The sequence below is a fragment of the Trichechus manatus genome, unplaced genomic scaffold, assembly GCF_000243295.1.
Source record: "Trichechus manatus latirostris isolate Lorelei unplaced genomic scaffold, TriManLat1.0 scaffold00043, whole genome shotgun sequence".
In the NCBI taxonomy this organism is placed as follows: domain Eukaryota; kingdom Metazoa; phylum Chordata; class Mammalia; order Sirenia; family Trichechidae; genus Trichechus; species Trichechus manatus.
The window spans coordinates 2,892,974-2,909,641 of NW_004443979.1; the positions used below are offsets into that span (position 1 = coordinate 2,892,974).

The window sequence follows — 16,668 nt, forward strand, 5'->3', positions numbered from 1 at the left end:
TTCCAGTAGTTTTCTTGTGGATTCTTTGGGGTTTTCTGTGTATAAGATCATATCATCTGCAAATAGAGATACTTTGACTTCTTCCCTCCCAATTTGGATGCCCTTTATTTCTTTTTCTAGCCTAATTGCTCTGGCTAGGACCTCCAGCACAATGTTGAATAAGAGTGGTGATGGAGGGCATCCTTGTCTGGTTCCCATTCTCAAGGGGAATGCTTTCAAAGTCTCTCCATTTAGGATGAGGTTGGCTGTTGGCTTTGTATAAATGCCCTTAATGATAGGGAATTAACATTTGTAGAATATGTGCTAAGAACAGAATTCCTAAAGTCTCCTTGTCTGTTAGCAATACTTTACTCTTCTTTGACTTAATCATGAGTTATTTTGAATTACAAGGTTAGTTTTCCTCATCTCAAATATTTTTGCCTTGGGCTACATTCTCCACGAGTAACAGCGAGAAACAATATTATACTAGGGCTCGGTGGCTCGAAGTTAAAAGTCCTCTCCACTCAGCTGCTTTTCTGTATTAAATAGACACTGTTTTTCTCTTGAATCAAACAATTTTCAGTATACAAACAAACTTAGAAATTACCTTGTTCAATGCCTCCATTTTAAAATGCTGGAACTACACATCCTATAGTCCAACTTCATAGAAGCCCTGACCCTTTGCCTATAAAAATCAAAGTACTGTGGTCTACATTCTGACTCTTTGCAACTGAAATTCTTTCCTTTCCCTTCCTGGCTTGAAAATGTCTGAAAGAAAACCATTGTGGTTATTATGAAGCCATGCTCCATGACTTTCAGGAGTCAAGTTCAAAATTTACCTTAAATAAAATCAGTAAACAGTTTTCTTGTTGGCATAGTATTGGTTTATTCCATGATTTATTCCACTTTCTAACACCTTTCATATTAATGAATGCTTCATTTGAAAGAAATCATTTAATTAAATTCTGTGTTTTATAGCCTGGCTTTGGACTACAGTAGTGTGTGTGTGACTTTCAGCATGTGTTTTTTCCTGAACCTATGTTCTGAATAGTACTGGCTTTTTTCCTTATGCTTTTTTTTCTTGAAGTCAGATGTTCTAAAGAAAAGGTTCCTCCCACTTATTATATGTTGTGCAGGGCAATGATATATCAAGCAGAATGTTTTGTCACTGTTTGATGATACTTTTGCCTGAAGTTAAATTAAAAAAAACTTTACCCTGGGCATCTCCAAGCACCTTTTAATACTTTGTTGTTTTATTATCCATGGATTTATCTAACTCTTCTCAGGCCCATCTAACCTCTAAAACTTGCAGAAGCATTTGAGGCAAACAGATTTTGAAAAGAGGTTTTAGTTTAGAAGCAGTGTTATTTTAAAAGTAGTTTTCTAATTCCAGGATAACTTTATAATAGTCTCATTTTCTACAAGGTTCTCAATGGTGACAAAAACGGGGAAAAAAGCTTTTCTTTCATTTCAGGTTTTTTCTTAATTTTATACAAAAGTGATTTTTTTTAACTATAAAAAAGAAAACGTACCTTTCTAGAGAAATAACAGTTTCAAAGTCACAAATTGCCAGCAACCACTGTCTTTGATCTGCATAGAGTATGCCCCGATGTAGAAAAGAACTTAGATTCTCATACCCATCGTTTATGAGAGCTTAAAAACAGAAGTACGTATCTTACTCAGGCTCTGAACAACCATATCAGAATTATATTTCAGTCTATATAGCCTTCCTAGTGCTTATTCTTATTTTTAACCTTATGCTAAATAAAACACATCTACAATGACTTATTTGCTGAGTGAAAAGTAGTGTTGTACATAAAAATGTATTTGCTTAAGTCACAACGTGGCTATTATGGTTCACAATTTCATTAGAGCTAGAAGAAATCTTAATGGTAATCTGCTACAGTCCATTTTAAAGATAAGCAGATTGAGGTGCAAAGAAGCTAGGTACATTGTTTATGGTCATGATGAAAGTTAACGGCAAAGATAAACCTATAATCTAACTCTCCAGATGCACTTCAGTGGATTGCAGTCAGAAGGTCACCATTGCCTTGGATGGCCTTTATTCTCAGGAAGACATTGTTACTGGCCAAGGAACAGGCTCTGATACAAGTCCAGACCAGGAAAGACAGAAGAGGTCAACAGCGGACACACATAAGCCAGGAGGGGCAGCTGCGAAGACGCTCAACCAAGGCAAGCAGAACTCAGAGTTGAGACAGGCAACTTGATTATCAAGTCCCAAATAACAAAAGCAAGGGACAAAAAGAACCTCCTCCCAGTACTCCACGTGAGTGGCTCTCATCCATAACCAGTCTCATGCTTCCTCACTTAATGATTAACCACCACATTCCAAAACATGCTAGCATGTTAGAAACTACAAGATTTGACCCATGTCTTCTAAGCTTCGCAAGCCTATTTTGGCTAAGGTGGGAAAGTTTTGCCAAAAATGTGCATAACGGTCACAGTCTGGGACACAAATAACCACAGTGCTGAACTCTGGAATAAGCAATGATCATACCAATTAAGTAAATAATCAACTTGAAAGCAATCTGACGACTGAGTTTGCAGGGTGATTGTTGCTGTTAGGTGCCGCTGAGTCAGTTCTGACTCACAGTGACCCTATGTACAACACAAGGAAACACTGCCCAGTCCTGTGTCATCCTCACAATCATTGCTATGTTTGAGCTCATCGTTGCAGCCACTGTGTGACTGGCTAGCAAGTAAAAAGCTGACTATAATTTTGGTGAGCAGCTCTAGAAAAATGGGAAAATTCTCCTTAAAGAAAAGAAAATTATTTAAGCATTCTGTGTTTCAGTTTTCTCATCAGTAAAATGGGGATAATAATAATACCTAACACATAGCATTATTCTGAATATCAGTTGAGACACTCCATACATAACACTTAGAACAGTGCCTGGCAAGTAGTAAAAGGCCCACTAAATATTAGATATTATTGCTATTAGCTTAGAAAAATATCTTGGGGGTCCTTTTTGTTTGTGGAAGATAAAACTCCCTTGGTAAACTTATACGAACAGATTGAGGCCAAAATCAAGCTGGTTTTCTTTGAAAATTAAATAACAGGACTTAGAATTATTGTGAAGAGAGGGATGTGGAGCCTAAAACTTGGGTAAGAGGGAAACATGGGAAGGAGGTCATTAGAGAAAGCCAGGGAGAAAAGGGCCAACTTGACAGCAGACAGACAGGGCTGACAGAGTTGGATAAACTTACATGTGTTTGATCTTCAATTTTAAGTTGTGTGTTCTCTGTGCTAACTTTACCCTCAAAACTCTAAAACATTTGGGAACAGACTATTACGTACTATACACTTGTGTTGTTACATTGGGGAATGTAGGGAAGACCTGCGAAAGAGCAAAGCATAGAGAACAGTAACTACAAGAAGTGAGAGGGTGAGCAAAGATGGAGAATCAACCAGAGACCAGAAATTAGACACAAGGATCACAAGAGAATTTAACAGTAATCCCTGGAAATAGAGGGGAGGGCACTAGACTCTTTGAAGCAGATAGGATGGGATTTTAAATATTTTATTTGAATATGAAAGGGAAAGGTGACCTCAGAAGGCAATTGGACTTAGAGATATTCAAGTAGTGATTATCTGAGATTTCCTCCCCCTCTGGACCTATTTATTATTCTCTCTGTGGCAGTCTAGTTATCTCATGATCTCTAGATATTGCCTCATCCAGGATGATGGGATTCTAGCACTTTGCACCCAGTTGAACATAGCCATGATTGAAGTGCTGAGCTCTGGCTGAAATTTTTCAGTCAGAATGGGTTCATTCACTCACTGGTGACTGATTACTGAACACTCACTCTATGCTCAGCATTAGGCTGGACACATACTTATACCAGGACTTGACAGAGAGTAAGGTGGAACTGGCCACTTTTAGCCATGGATGTGCTCTATATACTGAGGATTCTCAAAGTCTGTTTTTAATTTAAGTGTTAAAAGCCATGCATTTGACTAAACCTTGAGCTGGGCCTATGGAATAGGACAGAGTCCACCAGAGCCATTCACTTCCATTTTATCAAGCTGACCAGTAAGTAGACCTGGCTTTCCAGAAAAATCCTCAGAACTCAATATATAGAGATTTCCTTGATATGATGTTCTCCCCTTGCTATAGTTACACACATAACCACACACACATACACATACTAAAGAGTGCACACTAAACTCACACACACTAAACAGTGCATATTAGAAACACTACTAGCTAAACCCATGGTATCTTACATTAGTATACAGAAGAATATATATATATATAATTACTATATAATATACATATCACATTAGTATTCTACTCCATGAAAATGAGTTATTGAAATTCAGATTCCTATTTAAGTGCAATTGAAGATAAAGTACCTGAAATGCTATAATCCTGTAGCGCTCTCAAAGGGTTACTCTTTCTAAATATGCAGCCTCGATAATACAGTGCTAACCAGTTATTAGGATTTAAGTGAATTGCAGCCGAAAGGTCCTGAGTTGCTTGTTTATAAAAGTGCCGTTTAAAATATGCTCTACCTCGGTATGTCCTAGAGAAAAGAAAAAAAATTTATTTTGATGTGTATTTAGAAACATGTATTTTCTCTTTTTTGGTAAACCTACACAGCTGATTTTATTTCTGAAAAACAATTTCTGATTATTTCTCCTTGCTTCTCAGGAGAGTTTAGATATGATATTAATAGCAAAAAAGGCATGATCTTTTTTTTTAAGTAAGTTGTTACATTTTACTTTTTATTTATTGATATAAGCAAAAATTTACAAAACTAGATAATCATCAATACGTTATTTCTTCTGGGAATAAATATCTAGCAGTGCCAAAATAAATTATGATGTACCCACAAGATAAAACATCAGACATCCATTAAAGTCAGAGTCTTGAGGGATATTTAATGACTTGAAAAAGTCCTCACAATATTATGATAAGTGGAAAAGCTATATAAAAATATGTGATGTGACTTCAATTTTTAAAAAAGTAAGTATGTTTTGTGTGCATATATATGTAATCACCTATGTATTAAGACCACAACTTGTCTGTCAATTTGTCATACTGTGGTGGCTTGCATGTTATTGTGATGCTAGAAGCTATGCAACCATTATTTCAAGTATCTTCAGGGTCACCCTTGGTGAACAGGTTTCAACAGGGCTTCCAGACTAAGACAGACTAAAAAGAAGGATCTGGTGATCTACTTCCAAAAACAATCAGCCAGTGAAAACTTTATGGATAGCAGTGGAACATTGTCTGATATAGTGCCGGAAGATGAGCCCCTCAGGTTAGAAGGCACTCAAAATACGACTGAGGAAGAGCTGCCTCCTCAAAGTAGAGTCGACCTTAATGATATGGATGGAGTATATCTTTTGGGATCTTCATTTGCTGGTGTGGCATGACTCAAAATGAGAAGAAACAGCTGCAGACATCCATTAGTAACTGGAATGTGGAAAGTGCGAAGTATGAATCAAGGAAAATTGAAAGTTGTCAAAAATGAAATGGAATGCTTGAAGACTGATATCCTAGGCTTAGTGAGACGAAATGGACTGGTATTGGCCATTCTCAATTGGACAGTCATGTGTTTTAAAACGCCGGAATGACAAGTTGAAGAGGAATGGCATCACATTCATCATCAACAGAACATTTCAAGATCTATCCTGAAGCACAATGCTGTCAGTGATAGGATAATATCCAGACGTCTACAAGGAAGACCAGTTAATATGACTATTATTCAAATTTATGCACCAACATCTAATGACAAAGATGAAGAAATTGAAGATTTTTGCCAACTTCTGCAGTCTGAAATTGATCAAATATGCAATCAAGATGCACCGATAATTACTGTTAATTGGAATGGGAAAAGTTAGAAACGAAGAAGGGTAAATAGTTGAAAAATATGGCCTTGGTGACAGAAACAATGCTGGAGATCATCTGACAGAATTTTGCAAGACTAACCACCTATTCATTGCAAATACCTTTTTCCAAAAACATAAATGACAAGTACGCATGTGGACCTTGCCAGATGGAATACATAGGAATCAAATATACTACATCTGTGGAAAGAGACAATGAGTAAGCTCAATATCATCAGTCAGAACAAAGCAAGGGGCGGACCACAAAACTGATCATGAATTGCTCATATGCAAGTTCAAGTTGAAGCTGAAGAAAATTAGAACAAAATACACGAGAGCCAAGGTGCAACCTTGAGTTTATCTCACCTGAATTTAGAGACCTTCTCAAGAACAGATTTGACTCACTGAACACTAATGACTGAAGACCAGGCAAGCTGTGGGATGACATCAGGACATTATACATGAAGAAAGCAAAATGTTGTTAAAAAGTCAGGAAAGAAAGAAAAGTCCAAAATGAATGTCAGAAGAGACTCTGAAACTTGCTCTTGAATGTACAGTAGCTAGCTAAAGCAAAAGACAGAAATGATGAAGTAAAAGAACTAAACAGTAGGTTTCAAAGGGTGGCTTGAAAAGACAAAGTGAAGAATTATAATGAAATGTGCAGAAACCAAAAGGAAAGAACAAGCTGAAAGAACAGAAGAAAAAATTGAAGGCTCGAATGACAGAGGAAGCATCAAAAGAAGATGGAAGGAATACACAGAGTCACTGTACCAAAAAGAATTGGTCAACATTCAACTAATTCAGGAGGTAGCATATGATTAAGGACCAATGGTATTAAAAGAAGAAGACCAAGCTGCACTGAAGGCACTGGCGAAAAACAAGGCTCCAGGAATTGAGAGAATATCAATTGAGATGTTTCAATAAACAGACACAATGCTGAAAGCACTCACCTGTCTACAACCCAGGAAGCACTCACCCATCTATGCCAGGAAATTTGGAAGACAGCTACCTGGTCAACCAGCTGGAAGAGCTCCATATATATGCCCATTCCAAAGAAAGGTGGTCCAATAGAAAACAGAAATTATTGAACAATATCATTAATATCACACACACACAAAATTTTGCTGAAGATAATTAAAAAACGGTTGCAGAAGTACATCCACAGCACACTGCCAGAAATTCAGGTCAACTTCAGAAGAGGACGTGGAATGAGGGATATCACTGCTGATGTGTCAGATGGATCTTGGTTAAAGCAGAGAACACCAGAAAGATGTTTACCTGTTTTATTGGCTATGCAAAGGCACTCGACTGTGTGGATCATAATAAATTATGGATAAAATTGTGAAGAATGGGAACACTTAATTGTGCTCATGAGGAACCTGTACATATACCAAGAGGCAGTTGTTTGAACACAAGAGGATAATACTGCAGCATGGTTTAAAATCAGGAAAGGTGTGCGTCAGGGTTGTATCCTTTCACCATACTTATTCAATCTGTATGCTGAACAAATAATCCGAGAAACTGTACTATAGGAAGAAGAACCACCATCAGGATTGGAGGAAGACTCATTGATAATCTGCATTATGCAGATGATACAACCTTGCTTGCTGAAAGTGAAGAGGACTTAGAGCACTTACTGATGAAGATCAAAGACTACATACAGCCTTCAGTATGGGTTACACCTCAACATAAAGAAAACAAAAATCCTCACAACTGGACCAATAAGCAACATCATAATAAACATAGAAAATATTGAAATTGTCAAAGATTTCATTTTAGTTGGATACACACTCAACACCCAGGGAAGCAGCAATCAAGAAATCAAACAATGTATTGCATTCGGCAAATCTGCTACAAAAGACCTCATTAAAGTGTTAAAAAGCCAAGATGTCACTTTGAGGACTAAGGTGTGCCTGCCTAAGCCATGGTATTTTCAATCACTTAATATATATGCAAAAGCTAGACAATGAAAAAGGAAGACCAAAGAAGAACTGATGCATTTGAATTACAGTGTTGGTAAAGACTACTGAATATACCATGGACTACCTGAAGAAAGAACAAGTCTGTCTTGGAAGAAGTACAGCCAGAACGTTCCTTAGAAGTGAGGATGTCAAGACTTCATCTCACTTACTTTGGACATGTTATCAGAAGGGACCAGTCCCTGGAGAAGGACATCATGCTTGGTAAAGTAGAGGGTCAGTGAAAAAGAGAAAGACCCTAAATGAAATGGATTGACACAGCAGCTACAACAATGGGCTCAAACATAACAAAGATTGTGAGGATGCAGCAGGACTAGGCAGTGGTTCATTCTGTTATACATAGGGTCTCTATGAGTTGGAACTGACTCAATACCATCTAACAACAACAAATATTAAGAGAAAAATTATAAACTGTTGACTTCTTCTTTATACTTTCATATATTTTTCACACATTACTCATGGAACTGTATTGTTTATATAATAAAGAACTAACTTCTTGTTTTAAAAAAGCTAAATGGAAAGAGAAAAAGAAACTGAATCACTATTATTCCAAGTCTGAATGGTAATAATTTATTTTATCATTAAAGCAATAGAAAATATAATAAATGAAGACTTCTGATTCCAGGAATGGAAGACCAGACAATTCAAACCAACTTTCCTGCTGTTTACAACTATAAAGATTCACAAAATATAAAAAATATGATAGAAAATACTGGAGAGCTACAAACAGTGAAGAATTATCAAGAAAGGATATGGGGGAGAATTGAGATAAGTGAGGTGAGTTTGGCATCTAAGGCTCACTGCTTACTGTCCACTTGTATATCTTCTTTGGTAAAGCCACTGAGGGCTAATTGCCCAGCTTGTAGTTGGCTGATGAGAGGCTTGGTACTGACAGCTTCACAGTACTAATGGATAGGCATTAAAATCCTATGCTCACCCAGAGGGACAGGCCTCGATGAAATTCTGCTCCTTTCAGGCTGAAACCCTAAAGGGCAACGCCTTAAGAGTAAAGATAAACTGGAAACAGACAGTTCCTTGTGGAGCTGCAGCTTAACTTTAAATCTTCTCAGTCCACGAAAATGTACTGAGGAGATCCTGGATTTCGAGTGCCCTAGGGCCCCTGTTAAAAGCAAGTATAAATCCTATCTGGAGGAATATAACATCATTCTAAGACTCAAATTATTTCAACAAGCAACTTCTCAAATACAATGATGAATACACAATCAAAAATAGTCAAGCACACAAGGAGAAAAACACTGTGTGAATGAAACCCAGCAAAAATAAGAGATAATAGGAACAAACTCACAGGATCTATATATATTCAGATTGTCACGCAGATTTTAAAATAACTTTGCTTTGTTCATCAAAGGATATTATCAAGAAAGTGAAGAAACAACCTACCGAATGGGATAAAATGTTTGAAAATCATTTATCTAATGAAGTTTAATATCCAGAATTGTCAAAGAACTCCTAAAACTCAACAACAAGAAGATAAACAACCCAATTTAAAAATCGCCAAAGGATTTGACTGCACATTTTTCCAAAGGAGATTTACAAATAGCCAATAAATACATGATAAAATTCTCAACATCATCAGTCACTGGGGTAATGAAAAGCAAAACCACAATGAGATATCACTTTACACCCTCTAGGATCTCCGTTACAAAGAAAAAAAAAAGAAAAAATAACAAGGGTTGGCAAGGATGTGGAGAAACTGGAACCCTTGTCCATTACTGGTGAGAAGGTAAAATAGTGCAGCCACTGTGGAAAACATTTTGGCAATTCCTTAAAAATTTAAACTTAGAATTGCCACATGACCCAGCAATTCCACTCCTGGGTGTATACCCAGAAAAATTAAAAGCAGGGACTCAAACAAATACTTGTTCACCAATATTGACTGCAGCATTATTCACAATAGCCAAAATGTGAAAACAATCCAAGTGGCCATCAACAGATGAACAGATGAACAAACATGGTATATACATACAATAGAATATTATACAGCTATGAAGAGAAATGAAGTTCTCATACATGCTACAACATTATGCTAAGTGAAATAAACCAGACACAAAAGGGCAGATATTGAATGATCCCATTTATATAAAATATCTAGAATAGATAAGTGCATACAGACAGAAAACAGATTAGTGGTCATCATGGGCTGGGGGGAGGGGAGAAGAGAAAGCTATTGCTTAATGGGTACAGAGTTTCTACTTGGGATCATGAAAAAGGTGTGGAAATAAATAGTGGTAATGGTTGCACAACACTGTGTGTGTGATTAATGCCACTGGATTATACATTTGAAAATGGTTAAAATGGCAACTGCTATGTTGTATATTCCTTACCACAATAAGAAAAAATGTGCTTACAACGTTTAAGGACATATAAAACAAAATTTTGAACTTTGGCAAATAACTGGAACCTTTGGGGATAAAAAAGTGAGTATCCAGAACTGAAAATATAACTGGAATTAAGAAACCAATGAAGGGGTTAATCACATACAAGACACAACAAATTAGTGACTTGAAGATAGGACAGTGTCTTAAGCTGAGTTCTACAGAGAAGCAAAATCAGTGAAGCGTATGTGTGTGTGTGTATATATATATATATACATATATATATACACGTAGAGAGAGAGAGAAAGAGATTTACATCAAGGAAATGGTTCATGCAGTTGTAGAGGCTGGAAAGTCCTAAGTCCATAGGTTAGGCTGAAGGCTCCTCCTGACTCACATAGTTGCAGGGGCTGGCAAACCCAAGATGGGCAGGTCATACAACAGGTTGCTAGCTCACAGGCTGCGGAGGCTGATGAATCACAAGATCACCAGGTAAGATCACACTGCTAGCTCAAGTCCCAAAAACCAGAGGTCAGATGCAGGTCCAAAGTAAGCAAAACCCAGCGAATTTTGCCAAAAAGTCCACATGTACTGAATGCAGGCCACACCCCCAAGGAAAATCCCTTTTAACTGATTGGCTGCTCATAGCAGACCTCATCATGGAGGTGATTACATTATATCAAATCTCATTATGGAGGTGATTACATCATTACACAGCTGCCAAACTACATCATAACTGCCAAGCCACTGAGAATCACAGCCCTGCCAAGTTAACACACAATCTTAATCATCACAGTTCACACCCTGCCAATTTGGCACCTGTACACATCTCCCTAAACCATACATAATCTCTAAATACAGACAATCATAAAGTCATACTTGTGCCTAACATGATACAACAAACACGCGCACAACCAAAAATGCACTAGCCCTGCTTACCTCTTGTAAGTGAAGAAAACAAAATATTTGATGCACACATACGAGGAAGAAACACTCATAACAATTACAGTCCTCATTTCTGCAACTGGTCACATGATCATAGCTGGTATTTAGAACTACCTTCTTCCACACCCATTCCATATTCCCTTTATCCTCAGCGAGCACCTCAGCTTGTTGTGGTTCTTTGCCTGGTGGGGTGACCCAAACCTTCATTCCTGAAGGGTCTGGGCCATTGGCAGTCATGTTGGAATTGCATTGCTGTTGTTTTCCACTGACTTCAATTACAGAGCATGGTAGCACTAAGAGACATCCTAAGAGATCCCCTGTATTCCAGATATACTCTTCCTTACCTCCATTATACAATGCCAATCTGATTTCCTCTTGGTAATACCAGCCAGTACAGTAACTCCCTTCTTTGCCTGTTGATCCAGAGGCATGAGGAGCCCAAAGTGGCCAGGTGGCATTATTAACTTCCAGTTCAATGGAATCAGTGTTGTGTCTCCTGGTGGGAGCATACCTCCCTTTGGAACTAAGACCTCTAGGACCACAGAGCACAGGGTCGCGGGGACAGGAAGCAAAAATTTTGTGAATGGGTCACTAGGGGTAATAGGAAGTGATGCCGCTCCCATTTCCACTTCTTGATTCCTGAACCCATGAATCCTGGCTTTGGGAGAAATGGCACTTTATACTGGATGTTGGTTTAGAACATATACAGCCTACTGGAGAACACTGTCCCAAACCTGCATGATACTGTCAGCTGGCTGGCACCATAATTGTGTCCTTAGAAGGCCATTCCATCATTCTATCAAGCCAGCTGCTCCAGGATGACGGGGAACATGGTAAGACCAGTGAACTCCATGAGCATGGGCCCAATGCCATACTTTATTTGCTGTGAAGTAAATCCCTTGATCCAAGGCAATGTTATATGGGATACCATGACAGTTGATAAGGCATTCTGTAAGTCCATAAATGGCAGGGAAAGGCAAATCTATATCCAGACTAAGTGTCTATTTCAGTAAGAACAAAACACTGCCCTTTTCATGATGAAGTGCTCGAATGTAATCAACCTGCCACCAGGTTGCTGGCTGATCACCTCGAGGGATGATGCCCTATCAGGGACTCCGCGTTGGTCTCTTCTGCTAGTAGATTGGGTACTCAGCAGTGGCTGTAGCCAAGTCAGCCTTGGTGAGTGCAAGTCCATGTTGCTGAGCCCGTGCATTACCTCCATCCATGGCCACTTTGTTCGTGAATGTATTGGGCAATGACAGGAGTGGCTGGGGAAAGAGGATGACTGGTTTCCACAGAACACATCATCCTATCTACTTGATTGTTAAAATACTCCTCTGCTGCTGAGGTCACCCTTTGGTGAGCATTCACATGAGACACAAATATCTTCACTTCTTTGGCCCATTCAGAGAGGTCTATCCACCTTCCTCTTTCCCATACCTCCTTGTCACCAATTTCCCAATCATATTCCTTCCAAGTCCCTGACCATCCAGCCAAACCATTGCCACAGCCCATGAATCAATATACAATCACACATGCGGCCACTTCTCCTTTCACGTGAACAACTAGGTGCACTGCTCAAAGTTCTGCCCGTCGGAAGGATTTCCCTTCACCACTGTCCTTCAGGGAGGTCTCAGAAAGGGGCTGTAATGCTGCCGCTGTCCACTTTTGAGTGGTGTCTGTATATTGCGCAGAACCATCTGTAAACCAGGCATGAGTTTTCTATTCCTCAGTCAACTGATCATAAGGAACTCCCCATGAGGCCATACGTGCAAACTGGGAGAGGGCAGATAATATGACCAGAATGGAGACCACGGGCATTTGGGCCACTTCCTCATGCAACTTACTTGCGCCTTCAGGTCTTGCTCCGGGCCAGATCTCGTATATACCATTTCCATTTAATGATGTAGTGCTCCTGGGCACATTCAATTTTATGACTCTGTGGGTCAGACAACACCCAGTTCATGAGGGGCAGTCCAGGCCACATGGTGACTTGGTGTCCCATGGCTAAGCGTTCAGTCTCTACTAAGGCCCTGTACAAAGCAAAAAGCTGTTTCTCAAAAGGAAAGTAGTTATCTGTAGAGGATGGTAGGGCTTTGCTCCAAAATCCTAAGGGTCTTTGCCAATTCACCAATAGGGGCCTGCCAAAGACTCCAAACAGCATTTCCATCTGCCACTGGCACTTCAAGCACCATTGGATCAGCTGGATTATATGGCCTAAGTGGCAGAGCCACTTGCACGGCACCCTGAACCTGTTGCAGAGCCTTCTCTTGGTCTGGCCCCACTCAAAACTAGCAGCAGCTTTTCAAGTCACTTGATAAACAGGTGAGAGTAGCTCACTCAAATGAGGACTATGTTCCCTCTAAAAACCAAAGTGGCCCACCAGGCATTGTGTCTCCTTTCTAGTTGTGTGAGGGGCCAGATGGAATAACTTATCCTTTACTTTAGAAGGAATATCTCGACATGCCCCACACCACTGGACCCCTAAAAATTTCACTGAGGTGGAAGGCACCTAAATTTTTTTTGGGTTAATTTCCCACCCTCTAGCATACAAATATTTCACCGATAAGTCCATAGTCACTGACAGTTCTTCCTCAGTAGGTCCAATCAGCATAACGTCATCAATGTAATGGACCAGTGTGATGTCTTGTGGGAGGGAATGGCGACCGAGGTCCCTTCAGCCTAAATTACAACATAGGGCTGGAGAGTTAATACACCTCTGAAGCAGGACATTGACGGTATATTGCTGGCCTTGCCAGCTGAAGGCAAACTGCTTCTGGTGGTCCTTTGTAACAGGTATGGAGAAAAGGTATTAGCCAGATCAACGGCTGCATATCAAGTACCAGGAGATGTATTAATTTGCTCAAGCAATGAAACCACATCTGAAACAGCAGCTACATTTGGAGTCATCACTTGATTAAGTTGTCAATAATCCACTGTCATTGTCCAACATCCATCTGTTTCTTGCACAGGCCAAATAGTTGAGTTGAATGCAGATGTGGTGGAAATCACCACTCCTGCATCCTGCAAGTTCTTGATGGTAGTAGTAATCTCCGCAAATCCCTCCAGGAATGTGGTATTGCTTTTGGTTTACTATTTTCCTAGGTAGGGGCAATTCTAATGGCTTCCACTTTGCTTTTCCTACTATAATAGCCCTTATGCTACTTGTCAGGGATTCAGTGTGGGGGTTCTGCCAGTTGCTGAGTATATCTATTCCAATTATGCATTCTGGAACTGAGGAAATCACTACAGGAATGGGTTCGGGGACCCACTGGACCCAGTGAGGCAAATATGGGCTAAGAATCCATTAATTGCCTGACCTTCATATGCCCCCACTCTCACTGCTGGGCCACAGTGACGTTTTGGGTCTCCTGGAATTAGTGTTAGTTCAGAGCCAGTATCCAGTCATTCCAGAAATGTCTGATTATTTCCTTTTCCCCAATGAACAGTCACTCTCATAAAAGGCTGTAGATCCCTTTGGGGAAGGCTGCAAGAAAGATCAATAGTATAAATTGTTGGCAGCGTAGTGGGGTCCTTCCTCCATGTGACACGGCCTCCCCTTCATTCAAGGGGTTGTCGGTCTATAAACTGGCTCAAGTCTGGGAATTGATTGAGGGGCCATGACTCTCTATTATGGCTATACTAGTTAGACTTCTGTTCACCTGACCGAGAATTCTTCCACTTGTACACATCAAGTAAACGTTTAGTAGATTTTTAATCTATTTCAGTCCTAGGGACACCATGACTAAGTAGCCAATGCCATAAATCCATACAAGTCAGAATCTTCTGATTACTGCTTTGACTCCACTGTCCATTATGGTAACTGGGTCCACCTTATCTTTGTAAACTGAGCACCACCACATGGTCCCTACCACGATGGAGTCCAATCAGCCCCACTGTAGCTCAAAACCAAAAGCAAACCCATTGCTGTGGCATCAATTCCAACTCATAGCAAGCCCACAGGACAGAGTAAAACTGCCCCACAGCGGGGCAGGCGGCTGGTGGATTCGAACTGCCGACCATTTGGTTAGCAGCCAAGCTCTTAACTACTGCACCACCATTGTAGTTAGTGTCTTAATTCAATTAGGGCAGTTCCCACTGTCAAATCTGACTTACATAAAATAGCAATCACAGCAGTCTTCAAGGATGCTGGGGCTCCCTTTGTACATTTGTTTCTCACTGTTGTGGTAAAAGATGTGTCCTCTGGGCACTCTAGGTGTGGGTCTAACCTGATAAGTCCACTCTAACATGACAATTTCTCTAAGCCTTAGATTCCCTCTTCTACAGTATACCAAGGCAGGTCTGGAACTTCAGCTTGATTTAGTGTGGGCCACTGTGTAATCCATGCTCCAGCAAACCAACCAAATAAACTATTAGATCCTTTGCTAACCTCTTTAATTGAAACACTGAATGAAGCATCTGTGCTTAGTGGACCCATATCAGTAAACTCAGACTGAACCAATTTTATGTTCCTTACACCATTATCCCACACCCCGAATAGCCACTTCCACACATATTCCCCAGGTTTCTGTTTATATATATTAGAAAAGTCAAGTAGTTCTTTTGGAGTGTTAATGTACCCCCTCCTGGGTCATGCTTTGTACTTCACCTTTTGGGACTCACTGCAACTTAAGTTTAGTTATAGGTCTAGAAGCAAAAATGGGTGGTGGAGATGTGTTCTGAGAATATTCAGCAATGTCTTGTAAGGCATCTGCCTCAAGCAATGCCCCAGGGAATAATTCAGACTCCTCTCCAGACGGAGACTCAGACAAAGGCTCTTCAGACACAGTTGTGGTAATCTCATCAGATGGGGGTGGTGGGGCTAATGGTTTTACTGGGGAAGGTGGCTTAGCAGACAGAGATGGAGTAATCTCTTCAGATGGGAGTAAGAGGGTTGGTTCTGCTGGCTGGAATGATTCAATGGAATTTAGGAGCTCAGTGTCCCCAGCTTCCTGATTATCTGCCCATGTGTCCCCATCCCAAGTTTCACGATCCCATTTCTTCCCAAGCAATGCCCTCACTTTAACTTCAGACACCATTCAAGGTTGGGAATTCTGCTGGTGTTGTAATTCAGCCACTCTTGTGTTAAGATTCTGGGTTTGGTTTTTGGCAGTATCAGCTCTGTTACTACAAACAATCAGGCTTTCTTTCAAGGCACAAGCGGAAACTTTGAGGTCGTTTATGTGGCACTTGAGCTCTGACTCTGACGCCCTGAGCTCATCTCTTTCTTTCACTTGTCTAGTGAAAGTAGGATGAACCCAACAGCTTTCTTATACTTCTCAATTCTGACAAAATTGTAGAAAAGTATCAAACATGCGATCACCCAGAGCCTCACCTCTCACCAATACTTGATCACTGGTGGTGAAACTTTGCATATTTATATTACCACCTGTCATGGTTTGAATTATGTCCCTGAAAAAATGTGTATATCAGTTTGGCTGGGCCATGATTCCTGGTACTGTGTGATTTTCCTGTATGTTGTAAATCCTGCCTCTATGATGTTAATGAGGGAGGATGGGTGGCAGTTGTGTGAGTAAGGCAGGACCTGATCTACAAGACTGGATTGTGTCCT

The 16,668-nt window shown here is 40.0% G+C and overlaps 1 protein-coding gene across 1 annotated transcript in view; it reads right to left on the bottom strand.

Annotated features, from left to right (window-relative positions):
• TTC6 (tetratricopeptide repeat domain 6) overlaps positions 1-16,668 on the bottom strand; it is a 249,006-nt gene that overhangs the window by 72,022 nt on the left and 160,316 nt on the right. The window contains exons 17-18 of the mRNA XM_012555603.2: positions 4,358-4,527; positions 1,512-1,632 (exon numbers count right to left, since the gene is read on the bottom strand). Of these exons, the coding sequence (XP_012411057.2) occupies positions 1,512-1,632; positions 4,358-4,527 (291 nt within the window). The remainder of the gene's footprint in view (positions 1-1,511; positions 1,633-4,357; positions 4,528-16,668) is intronic.